Consider the following 18,916-nt stretch of genomic DNA (forward strand, 5'->3'; position numbering starts at 1 on the left):
CTGCCTAATCTTGAAAAAGCCAGCAAGAAAGAAGTTTTAAATCCCACATTCAAGAATGACCTGCACTGAAAAAAAACAAGCTTCGCAGCAGCTTGTAACAGCCTAGTCTGTTTTCACCAAGAGATTTTCCTGACTTAAGGTTGCTGCAATAAGCTGGCAAGAATTGATTCATCTGCACTACAAACAAGGCACAAGGGCTCTTAAACTGCGTTTGCAGCAGGGCACTACAGCAAGTCAAATTTCTATTGTGGCTCCTGCAGTCCTTCCTCTTTCCTTGACTCCCCAGTCATCTGCTCCTGCTCTCCTTTGTCTGCCCATGCTCATCCCCACTCCTGCAGTGGGCTGCTGCAGGTAGAAAGCCTGGGGAAAAGTGACTTAAAACTAAACAACAACAACAAAAAAATCAGTAGTTTTCTGCTGGTTTACACCCGTAGGTCAGTTCACTGTGGGGCCAGCAGTAGGTGGGAAACATCAGCCAGGGAAGGATGGGCAGACCCAGAGCAGGCACAGCCGCATCAGCTTAGGCTGTCCCTGAGCTGCTGTCAGATCCTCCTGCAGGGCAAAAGCCTCAGCCAGTTCCTGCACTGTCATTCTGGGATTTTAACTACTCCCAGCAATCAGGGCAGAAAGGATATAAAAAGCCCTCTCCCGCTTGGATAGGCAGGTGGGTTACTTCTCCAAGAAGTCCATGTCTGTGAGGTATTTCATCTGCACTGCACTGCTGCAAGCAGAGCCACACTGCTGCTGTTGTTGGCTTGTAGCCACGGGACACTGGGCAAGCAGGACATGTATTAGTGGCCTGAAGGAGGGATAGAAACTATGGGTAAATGTTTCCTAATCAGAAGTCATACACAAGGCTGTCCTAGCAAGAAAAAGGCACCGTGGAAGTTCCACCAGGTGCTGAGAACTGCCAGCCAGGATCCCAGCAAAGTACAGCACTGAGACAGCAGTCCTGCTCAGATTCACACAAGCTAGCAAGACATACTGCTGGCTTTGTCTGGCCGTGGTTTTGTTTCCAAAATAACTAGGATATGAAGTCTTTAATTACTGCTATTATTCTTCATTGGATAGGATCAGATTTCTTATTTTAGAAGAATATCTGTCACATTCTCTCTTATCAGCAGCAAGAGAGAAGAGGCAGCTGTGGTACATATTGTATATTCTATTTTCTTCATTTTCCCTCTTTGAGTCATGCATCAGCTATTCTTTTTCTCTGCTTTGTCACACATTACTGACCCTAGAACCATGTGAAGCACTGGCCCTCAGTCAAAGGCCACCATTAAAGAAAAGCTCAGAAGGGAGGAAAGGCACCTGCATAAATACTTATGTTACACTCAAAAAGGGTGAAGTTTGTCTTCCTGAAAAAGTTAAAAGTTTACAAGATGCAGATTGAACTCCGCATATTTTCTTCCAGAGTTAGCACAGACACTAAAGAAAAAAATAAGCATGATGAAACAACACTTCAGGCTGATTCGCAACTCTAAACTCACTCATGACGTCTGAAAAGACTCATATGGGTAGAGTCTAGGTTGATATAATCAAAGCTTCTGCCCAAATTCCAAAGCATTGGAGTGCAGTAATTTGGTTTCTTCTGCTGTACAGATACAAGAGAAGCCATTTTTTCCAACAAATGACTAAAACTGACAGCTTTATTTATTTAATGTTCAAAGCAGAGATCTATAACTAAAAAGCTCTTTAATTTTCCTCAAGCTTCCTAGAAACACAGATTTGGGTTTGCACCTTGAAAAACAAGTCAGTCGAGATATAGGTAAAAACCCCATTTCAAAGTCAAAGCTATAAGCAAAACAAAAATGGGATTTTTTTTTTTTTTTTTTTTTAGGAACGCTGGTTGCAGTTTCACCACATAAGCTACTTCTACTGTTATACAATCTTTTTAAGTTGCTCTTGTTTTTCTTCCCTGCCTTCAGTCCATTTTTATTTACTATAATAAGAAAAACATTTCTTCCCTTATATTGCTTTTTGCCTCACCACATTATTGATTCTGGTTCCTGTATGTTTTTTTGTTACTCTTCTTTCTTCTGACTTACCTTATAAAGCTGTAAAGTGAGTGCTCCGAGGCAGAACAGCTCTACCCAGGAGACAGCTACACTGCCTACCAGTACAGGACTGAAGTCAGGGTGGAAGCAACACTGGAACTAGAGAAAGCCCTTAAAGAGGAGCTGACAGAGCAGCACTTTGTTGCTTCTGGACAGCAGTTTCACATCAAGCAGGAAACTCTGGGGATTCATTAATTAATTTATTTGGACAGCAGTTTCACATCAAGCAGAAAGCTCTAGGGATCCATTAATTTATTTATTTTAGACAATGATCCCTGGTCCGTGTGCTTAAATATCTATTGAACTTAATGCTTCATGGAGAAAATGCCCTCCTCGTTTCTCCACAGAATTAGTCTCAAGTGTTTGGATAACAGATGGTACGTACGGGAACTTCCCCATGCCTTAGTATCGGGGCACACATATCTTTCAGTCTGCATTTTTAACAGAATTATTAATCACAGCTCACAGCACAGAGAGCTTGTCCTCTTCCACCACACCAAGGCACTTCCTCACAGCTCCAGCTGGCCAAGGCACAAGCAACCATTGCGCTTCACTGCTGCTTCTGCCAGAGATTTTCCTCAGAGAATAAACAACAGGAGAATGAAATGCATGTCCTTAACCTAATATATTGACTACGTGAGGTAAGCCACTGATGGAGATGTATTTGCACTTTAATGCTTGACTGTATGGGAGAGGACTGAAGCATCAGTGTAAGAACTAATAGTTTGCTCTACAAAAGGGTGATCTCTGCCACAGGAATAGAACACAGAACTGGAAGGAGAAGCCACGAGAATAGTTAGTCTGGCCAGAATTCCTCCAAACACAAGCCAGTTTGAGAGGGATTCTGCAGCATCCAGGAACGGGGGAAATTACCCAGAAAGGCACAGTTCAGCACAGACAGCATTCATTAAGGAAGTGCCATGTTTTCAAGCCATGGAGGCTTCTTCAAGCACCCTTTTTCTCTAAAATGCTACCTGTTTTATTACCAAGACTGAATTGAAGATAGTTGAAAGATTCCTTACTGAATATATGGGTGACTAAAGCAGACATACAGCTCGTATGTGCAAAACTGGAATAGTGCTTGCAAAGATTTGCACATCATTCAGTAGACTTCAGTAAACTGACGACTTCTCTCACAATTCATACCATAACCAGAATTCAAAGAATGTGAGCAAACAAGTTTTCAAGATACTAACAAGCACTTATGTCTCAACTTATCTCCAAAAACTACGCAAGTGTATGTACAATTCATTTAAGAAGGGACCAGATGTTCTCAAAAGAAAAAAACATAGCTAATAGTTTTAGGTCCATCAGTAATTGCAGCATATGATTTATAAACAAATTCATCTGCAATGCAACTTCAGGCAGTTTTCTTTAAAAAAGGAAAATGAGTGATATGAGCACTGGTACAGGATGTATCATTAAATTCTGTAGATAGGCAAAAAATAAAATGAATTAAAGCAAAAGTGAACTTGTTATTGTATCTAAGTAATACACATTTGTAGAAATACTGCAATGAATGCTGCCTTCAAATTTCATGCTTTGAGTGAAATTTAATTAACTTGAACTAGTAAAAATCCCACAGAGTTATGTTATTTGTAAGCAAGAAAACAGGAGTTATGTCCGCCTAACTGGGGATGGAAATTTGGCGAGTCTTGTTAAATTATGGTTCCTCTTGAAAGGCACATAAATATTTATGTGAATTTGTGTGCTGACATCTGTTGCTGGACTTGAATACTCAAGTCACTACACATAAGTTCTAAACCCACCTTCCTCATACACATGCTTTGTCCTCTAAGCACCTCCTGTTGCCATGATAATTTGACTTGCATTTGCCTGATGAGCTAACCTGTAGGGACAGGCAGGAAAAGGAAGTAAAACCTCAACCCTGTATGCTGACTACTTTTAAGGGGAACTCCAGAGCTCCTTGATGCCCATCTTATTTCCAACACTAGTTCTACCAGTGTTCAAGTTACACCAAGTGTAAAGACACAGCTGAGGAACAGGACAGCTAAAAAACAATAAGGCAATACGCTAAGCAGTATAGAATTTACGTCAGAGAGTCACAGAATCGTTTTGGTTGAAAAGACCTTTAACATCACCAAGTCCAACTGTCAACCTAACATTACCAAGTCCACCTCTAAACCACATCCTGAGAACCTTGTCTACAGGTCATGCATCTAAACACCTCCAGTGATGGTGACTCCACTGCTTCCCTGGGCAGCCTGTTCCAACGCCTGACAATGCTTTCTGTCAAGAATTCTTTCCTAATATCCAATCTAAACCTCCAGTGACACAACTTGACACCATTTCCTCTTGTTCTATCACTTACTACTTGAGAGAAGAGACCAACACCCTCCATACTACAGCCTCCTTTCAGGTAGTTGTAGACAGCAATTGGGTCTCCCCTCAGCCTCCTTTTCTCCAGGCTAAACAGCCCCAGTTCCCTCAGCCGCTCCTCATCAGACTTGTGCTCCAGACCCTTCCCCAGCTTCATTGCCTTTCTCTGCACTCTCTCTAGTACCTCAATGTCTCTCTTGTTGTGAAAACCAAACACAGGATTCAAGGTGGGGCCTCATCAGTATTGAGTACAGGGAAGCACACTATTTCTGATAGAATCCAAGACATTACTGGTGTTCACACCACTATCTCCAAACCATCATGGCAGCATGGGATTAACCTGCAACAATATCAGACATCAACCAGTGATACAATATTGCTGCCCTATCAAACTCTTGTAACTGCACGGTACATAACCATTTCCTATCCAAAATAATGAGAGAAGCTGGATCTCAGGCACTGGGCATGGCATAGTGGGAAGGCTTTAATATACTGGTGAGAATGAGCAGACCTGACAACTGCGGTGGAACACTCTCCTGCCAGGAGGACTCCTTGGCAGCACTACTGAGACCTGCTGAAGGGCTGAAGGACTCTGAGAGATACAGACCACCCACGTCCTGATAGCAGCATCGATCACATTGGACAAGGCTTGCACAGATGTGTACACATGCGTTATGTGAAGCTTTTGCTACAAGCAGCCCTCCACAACACTGAACACTAGCTTGGATCTACATAGCGAGGAAAAGCCATTTAGCTGCTGTCTTACCATAAAATTAAAAAAATAAAAATAATAATAATAATTTTTTTTAAAAAAAGGCAGTGGGAACATGCACATTACTTTTACAGTAGGGCTCTAACACCACTTTAAAGGAGTCAAAGAGTAGCAAGTAAAAGGTAACAAGGTAACTTTCTAGATTTAACTCTACACTCATCTTAAACACTCCCTTATGGTTTGAAGCCATGGTTGTGTGAGCAGCTGAGATAATGCACAGGAGTTTGGAAGGAGAACAGAGAAGCCCCTCTCATTTCCTTTCATTATTAGTGAGCTCTAGGCAGCACAACAGGGTTGAGCAGACCTACGAGTCTATTCGACATTGCTTACGTTAAAAAAAAAAAAAAATCCAGAAAAACATAATTTCAATCCTGAACAGTTACAGTTGCAAGTATTTGTGTGACAGGAGGTAAGATTTCGCATACTGAGCATACTCAAACTGCTGGAGCTGGCTTGGAACAATTAAAAAACAGACATTCTAAATGATAAATGCAAGCTGTATTTTGAGCTGGGGAAATTGCAAGTGTACTCTAATCTTATCTGATTGTCATCACCACAAGTATAACAATTGCAGTATTGCATCTTAATTGCATTCCAATTGACCAGTCATACAAAAAGTACCTCAAATAAAATTAATTCCTTGGGCTTTTTTTCATATTGATAACATACAAGATTTTCAGCAACTGAAATAGAAAAAAACTGATTAAAATTAGATCCTGCTGCAATTTCTGCATTAACCAAACATCTTCTAACCTCCCAAGGAGCTTTAGAAAGAGCCTGCTTTTATTCCCCTTTGGCACACTTTAATTCTTTGTATAAATTATTTTCAAACAAGCTGCCTCAAATGATTTCCAGGATTCAAGACAACACCTTAGCAATGCTTCAAGGGGACCTCTGCTCCAGAACACAGTTCGCAGGGGTTAAAATAAAGATGATGGCCCATGCCCTAATGGCAGACACCATGTTCCTAGAAGAGCCCATATCCACTCTGACTATTGGAAAAGGGAAGGAAATTCAGAGGAGGTACTGAGGGAGAAAGAAGCCAACATATTATATGAGGAGTCACAATTTGTACTGCAGGAAGCAACGTAGAACAAGGAAGATTTATACTTATAAGGAAAGTACTGTAATTCCAATAACCTTTTCCACTCTTGCATAAATTGAGCCCTCAGGCATGTGATAAAAGGCATGCACCGTCCTTTTCTTTGAGCAGCTGGAGTGCTCCTACTGCATTCTATTCTTTTTTTTTTTTTAAAAACAGTTTGCACACAAAGCTACTAAAAATGCAGTGGTGCTGTTTCCAGCCTGTGGCTGCTCTTTAAATGAAGATTTGGCATTTAACAATTAATGGTCACTTTAGGGTGATCCAGTAAGATTTCTGTTCCAGCGACCCCCCTGTGATCACTCCTACTTGGTCTGCATCAAGTGACTCGGAGCAAGGAAAGGCTGGTTATATAAACAGAAGGTAGGTGGCTTAACAACCTTGATCTTATCACAGACCTGTCAGCAGAGAGAACTGCACGTTACTGCAGAGCTAAAGCACATGTTAATGCACTGGAAAGCAGTCAGATGTTTTTCACATCCTCCGATTTGGGAATGCGTTGCAGAGTTCTTTATTGAGCCAGTTCAGATAACACAAAATAACCTCAGAGCCTGTTTTCTAGTGCCTCACCTAGCTGAGGCCTTGCTTGCTACTGAATCATGAGGAGAGGTAAATGGAAAATAAAAATTAAGCAATTATATTGTTTAGACAATTCAAATTCCAAGGGAGGCGAGAATTCTGAACTTGGGATACTCCAGGATCTCACAGCCTATACACTTCTAGGAGGGAGGGAAGTGGTAGGGGAAGGGGTTTGGGGAAAGAGAGATGTCTCACCCTTTCTCTTGACACTTGACTGGAAGCAAAATTATTTTACAACTCTGAGATCACTACGGCCCAAAACCCAGAGACCTCCATGCTCTGTTTTGGCACTTGCTCATTCTTCAGCCTGGAGTGAGCTTTCTAGCACGCTGGTTAAGCTTTCCAGGATACATGTTTAAAAAAAAAAATAAAAAAAATCTTAAGAAGTCACATCTATCCTCTCTCAGATCAGTGCCTGTGCAATTTACAGGAGCAACAGGTTAGATTGACCTAGCTATAACTGAGAAAGATACATCACAGCTGGACATCTTAACCAGTCTGGAAACCATTGCCAAGCGTCTTCAGTCTTTTGAAACACAACCTATGATTTCCAACAGCGTGTCTACCTTTTTTCTCCTAAATGTGTAACAGAAAAAATACCCACCTACTCATCCTACTACTGGGCATCCCTGCTTCCTTTCTCCAACATGAGATGATGTTGTCTCCCTTTCAGCAAAGCTATTTCCAGGGCCTATTAACTGGTTCATTCAAGTCTAGACTTTCTAATTTTGCAGTGTAATGTGTAGTTCAGTCACCCATGAAACTGCTGAACAGCCTGCAATCATGTGCAAATCTGCCCCATGGCTTGTACTGTCTGAGCTCAGGTACAGTCATTAGCAATGGCACATGGCACTTTAATAGGAGGTAAATCTGCCAGGAGCATTTGGCAGAAAAGTGCAACTCTTACCCTGCCCTCCTTCCCCTTAAATAGTTTAATGAATACCACCATCCTATCTTCAACTCCAGAAAGTGTCTAAAGCAGACACATTGGGGAGGAGACAGAAGCAGCATCAGATGTGATTAGCTGGAAGGGAACTGTTGCTTCATTTCATGCATTTAACTGGTCCTGCATGGTGCAGAGTCATGCTCCCACCCTATCCCCCAGGCTCAGGCAACACGAGGAACACAATGCTCAGTAGAAGTTCTCCCAAAGGAAGAGAGGACAAGACCAGAGGGCACATCCCAATCACTAGAGCACACTTGGTCTTCTCTGGCAGGAAAGTAGGTGGCTTCCCCCGCAGAAGGCTCAGGCAGATGCTGTCACCAGCTCAGCTTAGGCAGCAGCACATGAGAGGAGATGGTAAGAACAGGGAGGGGAAACTCCTGCTCTCATCATGAAAGCTCTTGCATCAGCTCAGGCCAGCTCATGAAAGCAAGCACTAAGGAACAGACCCATGCTGAGTCAGCAGTAGCATGTGGCTTTCTGCATGAGCATGCAGGAAAAGGCTGTCCTGGGGTCATGGCTGAGGCAATGCCCCAGTGAGACTAAAGTGACCCAGAAGCAACACTCTCCCCACCCTTGAGATAATCAGATTTGCTTTCTCTCGTGACTTCTGCATTTTCCAAGTGTACTTTGTCCCACACAAGCTGCAACCAGCAAGCAGAGCTGTTTGCAGTAAGAGTGGCACACCTCACCTGCAGTATGAGTCCACACACACTGGCTGAGGCATTACTCAGGCACACGTGTCCCTGCTAAGGGTTCTTCCACCTCTTTCCCTCCCTCTTGGCCTGTCTGAACCAAACTCCTCACAGGAGCAACAGCAGGGCTTTCCACCCCAATGGGTAAATTCAAAGCTCTTCATCTCCAGCTGGGCAGCCCGCTACAGCACTGTGCATCCAACCATGCTGAGCCAGCACAGGCAGGATGCCCATCCTTCCCCCCCTGGATGTGCATTCAGTAACAAATACTGAGAAAAAGGCACACTCAAGAAAAAAAAAAAATCCCCCGCTTTCTTGTAAGCAACCTGTTGTCCTTCTCCAGTCCCTCAAACTATCTTCTTTTCTACATTTAACTGCGGAGCAGGCCATACATCCCCTTCTAACCATTGCAGCCACAGTGCTCCTTAGCACCTCTCCACATTTTTTCTCTCTCTGCGAGTTTTTGCCTCTGCTCCCAGCACCCTCATCCAACAAGGAACAGCCCATTTCTACAGAAGCCTGCTCAGCAAACATAGCAGTGCACCTAACTAGCATATCACAGCAGGCATCTCCAGCTCTTGGCATCAGATGGCTGCTGAGCATGCCACATCATGAGTCACTTTCACCCTCCTGAGGACCTTCCTGGTGCCTCACCAGCCAACATGTGTACCAGCTGCTCAGGAGCACAGGAACCCATTGAAGGTTGGTACTGGGCAGGAAACCACTTCTGGAAGATGGTAGAAGCTCCTTACCTCTACATCAGCACAAAACAAAAGCCTTTCAAAGCTGCATGTGTTTGCTCAGTAGAAAAGGATTAACTGCCTTCCATTCCCCTAGATGATGCAATGACGCAGAGCATCCAGGAGAAAGACCCAGCTTCATTTCTCCTCTGCTTCTCTCCTTCATAGCAAGCACCATCACCCTTACAGTGCCTGTCTCTTCCTGAAGGTTCACTAGAAATTTCACCTGAGGCATCTTTTTCAAAGAAAACTACAGCAGCTGCAGGAAAACTTTTCAGTTTAACAAATCAACATCCAAAAGCAGTTTCTTTAGACAAGTCCCAAGCAGCTCCAGGCACGAGGCTGTACTTGGATGCCACAAGAAGCTAGCTCACTACAACACTGAGGAAAGCCTACAGAGGAACACAGGTGGTTTGGGCTGAGGGCTGGCCCTCCACAGATGACAAGGCTTGTCCCGTGACTCACTTTGAACCTCGGGGCAGACAGGTAGGAGACCGCATTAGGCTATAAAGAAGAGTGCAGTCTGAATGGGGAGGGCAACTGAACATTGGCAGCTCTGCGTGTTACAGACAGCACTTGAGTGCTCTTCCCACTCCCAGGACTGTTATTTACCATTTCCCTTAGGCAGGCCATAAATTCAGCACAACTAGGAAGCTCACCACAGTGTAAAAGGATCCCTATGGCAGGCTAATTACTTTTGCAGGCTATGCAAGCCTATACAATCTGCTTCTGCGCAGTAGCTTTGAAAACCTCAGCTAATGACTGTGGCTTGCAGAGCAAACTTTCCACTTTGTATTGTTCTGCTTGGGGCAGCCAGCAGGGAATTCAGGGGCAACAAACCTCCAGGGGAAGAAATCAAGACCATTAAGAGAAAGGGAAGAGGGGCTATGAAGCAAAAGATGAATGCACAAAGGAGTGCAACAGCATGCTATGGACTCTATCAGAAGGGGAAAAAGAATAAATTTAAATTGAGAGGAAGCCTAACAGATTATGAATACTAAAACCCAAAACAAAAAAACCCTGTTCTTCCCACTCTCTTAAGACTTTAGGGATTAGGCCTCTCCCACTACTCTACACCAAGATGACAATTTTTTTTTTTTGTTTAATGGAAAATATTTAATGCAGAAAAATCCACTCCCCCCACCTCCTCAGCCAGAAGGTCAAAAGGTTTACCAGAGGTGCAGGTGCTGCATCTTTCACATTTTCTTACTTCCACAGAAGTACACTGATGTTCAGGCTGCAACTAATTTCACCCAGATCTCTCCTAACACCTACCCAATTAATGCATTGTCAATCAAGACAGCAGTGGTTATAGCAAACACTTGAATTATAGGGGGTGTGCACCTGGAAATCAGACTCGAATCCTTGCTCTGGGTCAAGAAGAGCACAAACTAACCAGGTTCTCCCATTTGCTGAATTAAAGCCTTGGTTGGCAGCTATTTTCTGGTGTAAGGTGACACAGATACTCTCTCGCTCTGATCTCACAAGGTCCATAATGAAATGTTTAGTTAGATGGTATTTCCCCGTGAAAATCTTCAGTTGCAATGACTCTCTTAAAAGTTAAAAAGCCCCACCAACCAAGAAAAACTAGCATACTGCACTGGGCTGGGAAAAATCCCAATAAACCTAATTTCCAGCTGAATGTCATACTGGTAATGGCTGAAGCCCCTCCCAGGGGAACCACACAGATTAAACACTTCCCAATAAAAGTGTAATGACTCCAGCGGTAGTTTTGGTGGGGTTTTTTTTTGGTGAAAAACCTCACACTAGAGTTTACCTGACCAAAAGCAAGAGAAGAAAAAAAAGAAGTGTATTTTGGGTACCATATCAGCCATAATGAAAAACTGCAATACAAAACAAACTCTTGTACACTCTAGTTGGGTTTCTTTCCTCTTGACACAGACCAAAAACAAAACAAAAACTGTGGAACTCAATACTACGAAACACTCCATGAAAAGTAACAATAGTGTGCTAAGTCTTGATGGGTTAGATACCATGTGTGATAGGAAGTAAATAAAAATCCATGGAGATCTGTACGGCAACTTCCAGGATATGGTTAGATAATACTTTTCCAGAGCCATTATAAAGAAGGGGAAATTTTGCTTTACTCAGCTGGTGCAGTACTACCTTATAATTACAAAAAGCCAAGGAAACAGCAGCAGAGCTCTCTAGAGCATGTCCAAAGGACAAAGATTACGTATTACACATGTACTCTCTGAAGGCAAGGCCTCCAAAAGGGAGTTTCTAATGTTCTGGCTACAGTCACCCCAGATATGAGTGTGTAGACATTTCTTATGAGCTTTCTCTCAGGTTTCTCTTGGTTATTTTTTTATCCCAGTCAAACAGACAAAAACACCACCACCACAATAATAACAACAAAAAAATCTCTTTATAAAAGTACTTCAGGCTCTTCTCACATATTTTTCAGGGACACAGGATCTCTTGCTGCAAGTAACAGAGGAATTTTTGAAAAAGTGCCAGAATGCGTCCTGCTTGAGGCAAGCAAAACTGGGGAGTCTCCTACTGAGGCTCAATATTGCAAAGTAAAATCCACTCCACACATTATGGCTATGACACAGATGACTTCCAGGTTTAAATAACAACAAGCAAACCCAAACCACCTTATAACTCTCTAAAAATGAGCTCTCTAAACAGCTTCACAGACTGCTCCATAGCAACCTAGAGACAGCTACAAAATCCCTACCTTCTTACCAAAATTTAGGCTAAAGCTTTTTCAGTCCATATGATTCTGGTTTGATCTGTTTGGATGAGAGTAGGAAGCCAGAGAACAGCAAACCATGTACTTGATAAAGACACATTTGGATGGGTGATGAAGGCATACTCACGCAGTGCGTATAGGGAGAGGACTATTCCAGCCAGGCAAAACCCCTCAAAAAACCTGAGTGTGCTGAACATGGTCACGTTCACTGAGAGTGCCACAGTCAGTCCAAATATCAAGATGAATATGACAGAGAAGAGCAGCACAGGCCGTCGACCAACCCTAAAAATAAGAAGTGTGGAGAAACTGTGTTAAAAGCCAGGAGGACATAACGCTAGATCATTACAACTGGCAGAGAGGGGAACAAGTTATGCAATGACTTCAAATATTGCCACCCATTTAAAATGCTTGTTCCATTCTTCTCACTTTTTTCTGCTTACTAAAACCCAAGATTCCTCAAGATAGCTTTGCATTGATGAATTCATTTCAGATGGGATTAAGCAGAGACAGCTTATGGTATTACTGCTTGGTTTAACCATCATTTTCAAAACACTGAAGATGAACAAGGAAACATCTAGGAACTACCATAAGGCCATAAACAAGTCTCTTGGAGACTACAAGCAACTTCTCAGGGCTTTCTGTAGTAACACTGGAGAGTGTATGATGTTATATGGAATGTTATATTATTATTATTTCTCTATAGCGTACAGCCACAAAATTTACTGCAGAGGTCCTCTCTTCCCAACAGATAAGTGCTTTTCAGCCTCATCTGCAAGAGGAGCTGGCTCAAAAAAACTCATTTCTTGGCCTCGTTGACAAGGGCAAGCCTAATAAACAAGGACTAAGCACAAAACAGGACTCATGTCACTTCACTGAGGCTTAGAGAGCCAATAGTAACCCTCACAGGAAAACTGTGAGCTCCAAGTCTCTCCACCTTGTATCCCCACAGCAGCTGCAGAGACCTGCAACACCAGCCTGACTGGAGGGTGAGGAAGGAACAACTCCAAAAACGATCACTGGCAATGTGGGTGCAGGGATTTGCTGCCCCGCTTTGCAGCTGCAATCTGTAGTTGTGTGTGTCTTGGTGAAGTGCCAATGAGGAGGAAAAATTAAGCTACCACCAAAAGTAAGGGCACTCACTGCAGATTTTGGCTCTTTTATGTCAAAGGAACATCTCTTACTCATATGCTTAGTGTTTATAATTTCCCTTCCCCCTCCTTTCCGTGCAAGGAGAACTATACGAAATACCAGAAAACATGGCTATTTTTAAGCAAGAATTGGATCATTATGTGGAGATTTCCAAAAATTTTCAGCTTGTCAACTCCCACAAGTTTTCCAGGGGAACTGAGGATTGCTTTTAGTCAGCTCCATATGCCACTTTGACAAAGAATATATGAACTTGCTTTTTGTAGGCAGATTTCACAGACCCATTCAAAGCAGTCTGGCAGCTGCAAGCCACCCATCAGGTTGAATGTCAGCACAATAAAGAACATTTAAATCTCACAACTTAGTCCACTTTCACATGCTGAAGTGCTTCTATTTGATTATTTCAGCAGATTGTTAGCAGTAGCTATGAAGTATGTTACATATATGCATTCAAAATTACAACTTTCAATTTTGCTTTACTTAAAATGGAAGGAGATCTATAAAATATAGGGTTAAGGGCTGAAAAGGAGAGATATCATTATATTTTTTTACATTTTTGGGAACTGGAAGAATGCACCAGTATGTGTGTCACTGTAGTCATTATTAAAAGGGATTAATCCTATTGGCAATTGCTAACCTAAAGATATGTAAATCCTTTCAGTTTTAGGTCAGTCGGCTCCTCTAGCAAGAGTGACTTGCAAAACACCTAGTCAGAAACTACACAGACCACTGACCTTGCAGCTTTAGACACTTTGAAGCCTGCATAATTAGTTGAGTCTTGTTTCAACACGTACCTCGAGAATATTGGATAAAGTGTCCTTTAGCCGAGCGTTGCTCGTTATATGCTAAAATGAAACGCAACCAATAGGCTCTTTAGAGTGTGAATGTAGTGATTAGATTTTGTATCTAACCGCTGTTACTTTTCTTTCTGGTGTGCTGGCTTTATTCCAGCAGCCAGACTTGCGCAACTCTGTCATAAACAATAACTCGTCTCTATGTGCTAAATTCGGCTCAATTGTGTGCACACCAGGTAAAGAACCATGATTTTGAGAAAATATCATCATTCATGCTCTTTCAAAGTAACACCTAAGAATGTGAAGTCAAGGCTCCTTGCATGAGGACAGGTTTACTATTTTTTTTCAGCTGTAGCATCACTTGTGGGGCACCTCAGAGATTTAACTTGTTGGCATTAGCCATTCAATATTTTTAAAACAGAAAATAACAACATGTAAGCCGAAGACAGTAAGGCCAAATCAGACTGATTTCAACCAGCACACAAACCCAGCTCACTGGAAGATGGGCAGCTGTGGAGCTCATGGTGAAAAGACACAATCACTGCTTCAGTGATATGCAATGTATTGGGAACACACTGGACACTGGGGCAGTTACTGCTGTGCGTGCTTCAGATTTTATATTTATGGAACACAAAGCACTTGGGCAGGGAGGAGAAGTACTTCATACGGAACCATGAATACAGAAAAAACTATGACCTTTGTGTTATCAGTGATCTGTGTAGACTTTTTCAGCCCTATTTTCATAATGACCAAGCTGCAATTCATATTAATTAGTATTTGTGGAAGTGTTTTGTAGATGAAAGTCATTACACAAACACTCAGAATTAGGAACTTAATTTTTATCACAAGCCTGACGTGCCATTCCCTGATGTTGATTAAAATGACCTCATGCTTAGCCTACCTCAGTTCCCTTCTTCCCCTTCTCCCACTCTCTTTGAGGTTATCCACCATTAGGACATAATATTTCTCCCAGCCTTATGTAAGTTATGTAAATGAATGGTTGCTGCTAAGGAAGAATCAGGAATCCAAGACCCTCCTGGGCCTGTGAAAGCGAGCTGAGGCCAAGTAAGCCCTCTGGTAAGAGGCATCAGCAACAGCTCCTCCCAGTCACAAAACTAGTTTTCCTTCCTCACCAAGGCACACAGCACACTCCTCAAAAATCAAAACTCCAGGGCCGTCATCAGCCGTATACTTGGTGATCCAGGAGCATTTTGACAGGATGTCTTACGAGTCTCAAAAAAGCCTCTTATATGTACACAGAGTTATCTGACTAACAGTACATGGAAATGCTTGTGAGAAATTAAACCATACAAAAGCTACCTAGTAATACAGCCCTGGGATGCTATCTATTGCCATCCAAACTATTCCAGAGAGAGATTTCTGTGCCACACAAGTCTCAGCATACACCACATACTATTATCTAGATCAAATGCTAAATGCTGCCTGCACAGGTAAATAACTAGGGATAAAAACAGCCTCAGGCTTTTGAAGAATCTGCAATCCACACAGTGTGATATGCAGATGCATCAAAAAGATACTCCTAACGTAGTCAGAGTTGTACCACAGGGGGAAAGTGAAAGGCTTTGAGAGCAAGATCTGCTCTTCCCATGCTCCTACGCATGTATCCTGCCACCCTGACTAAGCTTTGCTCTTGCTGCCGATCAAATAGCTCTTCCCATGCTGTTCTTTGTGATTTTGGGACTTGAACTGGCACAAAGGCTCTATAAAGCACCTGAGTAGGTACAAAGCAGGGTCAGTGCTGGGCAGAAGCAGAGACCTAGTGTCTCAACACTACATGAACACCAATTCCACCTGCTCCAGAAGGAAACCTTCCACAGAGACCCCAACAGCCTCTGTCCAGAGCTTGAAAAACCACCAGCAATGCTCTATCTGTTGAACAAGTGACTTATCCAGGCACTGGACAGAGTCAGTCTACACCCAGCCAAATGTGTTTACAGACCTATAGATATTCCACATAGAGCTACCCACTCAGAGGTATCCAAGCATGCACACCTACTGTATTTTGAATGTAGACCACTCATTTACTTAGCAAATGACCTTAATACACTCTACGCCTTTGCCACGTACAGCTTTAAAAGCTTTCTTTCAAAAAGGGAAAGCAAAGCCCCGAACCCTAAGAGTACAAAAAAATCCAAAGCGTCTTCTAATTATCTAAACTGGACAGTGGAATATAAGTGAAAAGAGATTTTGAAGTTTTGTAGTGCTTTTATATATTATTCTGTTTAATCTTCCCTGCTCTTGCTTGGGACTGACATCTTTTTTAGAAGAAACTCAAGTTGTGATTAAATAGCTAAGTAAATCCCACTTCAGCCTTCTTTTACCAACCCCAAGTGCTACGAACAGAAAGACTATCCAGCAAAGAACTCCTGCTGGGTCAGTTCCATCAGATGGCAAGAATGGAGAATGAAGAGGAACACAAGGACTGGCTTTGGTGGCAGCAAACCACATCCTGTCTGGTCATCCACAAAACAGCAAAGGGCTCCACTTGTCCCTCCAGCCACCAAGTTACACTTCTCCTTTGCAGCACAGCTGGAAAACAGATTCTCCTTAATGTCTCTGAAGCTCACAAAAACCAAACCAAACCTACTTTTTGTATCAGGGTAATTTTATGCTATATTAGCTCAGCTAAACAGCTTGCAGAGGGGTCCAACAAGTGCATGTGGCAGCACAAAGTACACACTGGGGACAGAAATGCACGGAAGAGCAAGATGCTCCCTCTTTTGGTGGCAGAGAACTATTAAATCTGCATACTGCGTGTCTCTCTTGGAGCTAGTGCCCTGGGCAATAAGCTGTTCACTTATTTGTGACTTATTTGTCAATTACAGCAGCATTTCCCTAACTTGGGAATAAGTCTGCTTTCTCCACACTGATTCCTTTTTAGGCAAACCAAGTAAGATCATTTATTTCCCCAATATACTTTCTACATGTATGTCAGAGCCCTGTTTTACTTTAGTATTTTAATAAAATTCAAGTGTATTTCATGACACATGTTCCATACTTCACTGAAAAGTCATGATTTCTCACTTGCCTAAAAACTTTTAGCAACTATTCAAGAATTAAGACACAATTTTGCCATAAATGTTTAAGCCAAATTACTGCACAGCTTCAGGGGGCCTTTTCTCTCCCAACTGACTGGTGAGTTGCTGAGGCTTTTTAAGTTTTCCCTAGTAGGCAACCCTTCTTCTTCCTTTCCTCTTTTAATGAATGGCAAAAGAGTTAACTTGGGGCCATTTAAAGCACCAACATTGGCAACTGAGCTGGAAGCCACTGAAATTACTGGGACAGCATTGCAGAGCTATTGTTTCAGATGTTGCGTTTCCATTGGAATAACTTGAGTCATGCCTTTAAATTTTTTTCTCCCTCTTTTGCACTATCAGACCCACTTTTAAATAAAAGCTGAACTCCCAGATTAACCGGGTTTTCCAATAATGTCTTCACCACTGCAACGTAAGGAATTGCACTCTATGCTTTTGAACTTAATACCCCAATATTAACAGCACGTCAGTGATTCCTTAACACTGCATTGAAATGTTTGCTTAACAAGAACTTTAAAAATAGAACAATGGAAACGTTTGCAAAAAACAGCCTTCTAACCCCCCCCCCGAAAGATACTGTGTAAGCACAAAGCTGACATTACACTACTCTTGTATTCAGTCAAATCAACGTGGTTTCCAATTTCTTTTGGCTCTATCTCTTGGTTTAGAAAAATAAAGAAAACCCTAAACCAAAGGCTTCAGTTACATAATTAGAAAATAATTAATTCTGCACTAGCATTACAGCTGTAATAAATTGTGTCAGCAGGAAATACCTAAGTCTATTATCAAATAGCTTATTTTCATGTTATTTACCTTAATATAAATTACTCAGTTCAAGACATTAGCACACAGTTTTAAACTATTTATTCATCACGCTTCTTTCAGAACCTGAAAAATCATTATGTGAAGGTTCTTCATGAATATAAAGCAGAAGAAAATCGAAACAACAGTTAATATTTTATTGTTGCTTATCTATAGTTACATTGCATTAAAAGATTTTTCACTTACCAGTCAGCTATACATCCTGTTATTAAGTGGCCAAAGATTAATCCTACCAGCAGGGAGAATCTAGCAATGTGGACTTTCCAGGCAGAATCACAAACAAGATCCCACTGGAAGACAAAAAAAAGACAGATAAAATGAAATAAAACAGTTATTCTCAGATGCATTTAAACATACTAATGTTGGTGTAGAGCTTTCAAACTTCAGTCCTAGCGTGAGTGTGCATGGAAGTGGCAGAGAAGAGCTTTCCCCCTCAACTTAAAACCCAGATCCCAAGAAGCAAATTAAAGACTTGTTTTCTTCAGTGAGTTTTATCAGGCTCTTAATTACAAAATTACAATATCCAAAACTTAAGTCCCCCCGTCTCAAGGCCACATGAGCTCAGACATTGGCAGTACTGATGTAGCTGAGCATCCCATCATAGCAGCCTCAGACATCTACTACCAGAGTCCCACGAAGCCCACCAGCAGCAAGCCTGCCAATTTAAGAGCCAGTTCGCCTATTGACCTCCTCTGGGCTGTGCAGAAACACAGGGAAAAGCAGCTGCTTTGCCACAGACCCCTGATGTCCCTTAGCTCCAAGCTCCCATGGACAAAGCATCAAGAGTCCTTTGCTTTCAGGACAGCATGTCCCTTGCCCAGGTGGTGGAAAAGGAAGACTAACAGCATCACTCATCAGGCCTGGCCTGGAGTCAGACAGCCCAGTGCAGCCACACAACCCCATGGGATAGCAGCTCCCACAGTGACATTTCACAGCTCAGAGATCAGAGAGGGGCTGAACCTCCACACTAAAGCTATCCCAGATACTGAAATTACCCTTTCAGAAGAGCAAATGGACCATTTCAGGCACCCTGCCATTAGGGCACTGCCTTATTCCCACAAGAAAGATGGGAACAGCCAGGTTTCTAGTAAGGCTTCCCTAAACTCCAAGACATTTGCCTCTAAGGCATTAGATGGACCCTCAGGAGACTC

General features: G+C 42.3%; 1 protein-coding gene across 3 annotated transcripts in view; it reads right to left on the minus strand.

The window, feature by feature from the left end:
* The window catches only part of SLC22A23 (solute carrier family 22 member 23), a 118,579-nt gene that overhangs the window by 82,265 nt on the left and 17,398 nt on the right, over positions 1-18,916 (minus strand). For all 3 annotated transcript variants that reach the window (XM_082044817.1, XM_082044816.1, XM_082044818.1), the window contains exons 2-3: positions 17,952-18,055; positions 12,075-12,229 (exon numbers count right to left, since the gene is read on the minus strand). In XM_082044817.1, coding sequence (XP_081900943.1) covers positions 12,075-12,229; positions 17,952-18,055 — 259 coding nt within the window. The remainder of the gene's footprint in view (positions 1-12,074; positions 12,230-17,951; positions 18,056-18,916) is intronic.

Source organism: Streptopelia decaocto (genome assembly GCF_964273445.1).
Source record: "Streptopelia decaocto genome assembly, chromosome: 2".
Taxonomy (NCBI): Eukaryota; Metazoa; Chordata; class Aves; order Columbiformes; family Columbidae; genus Streptopelia; species Streptopelia decaocto.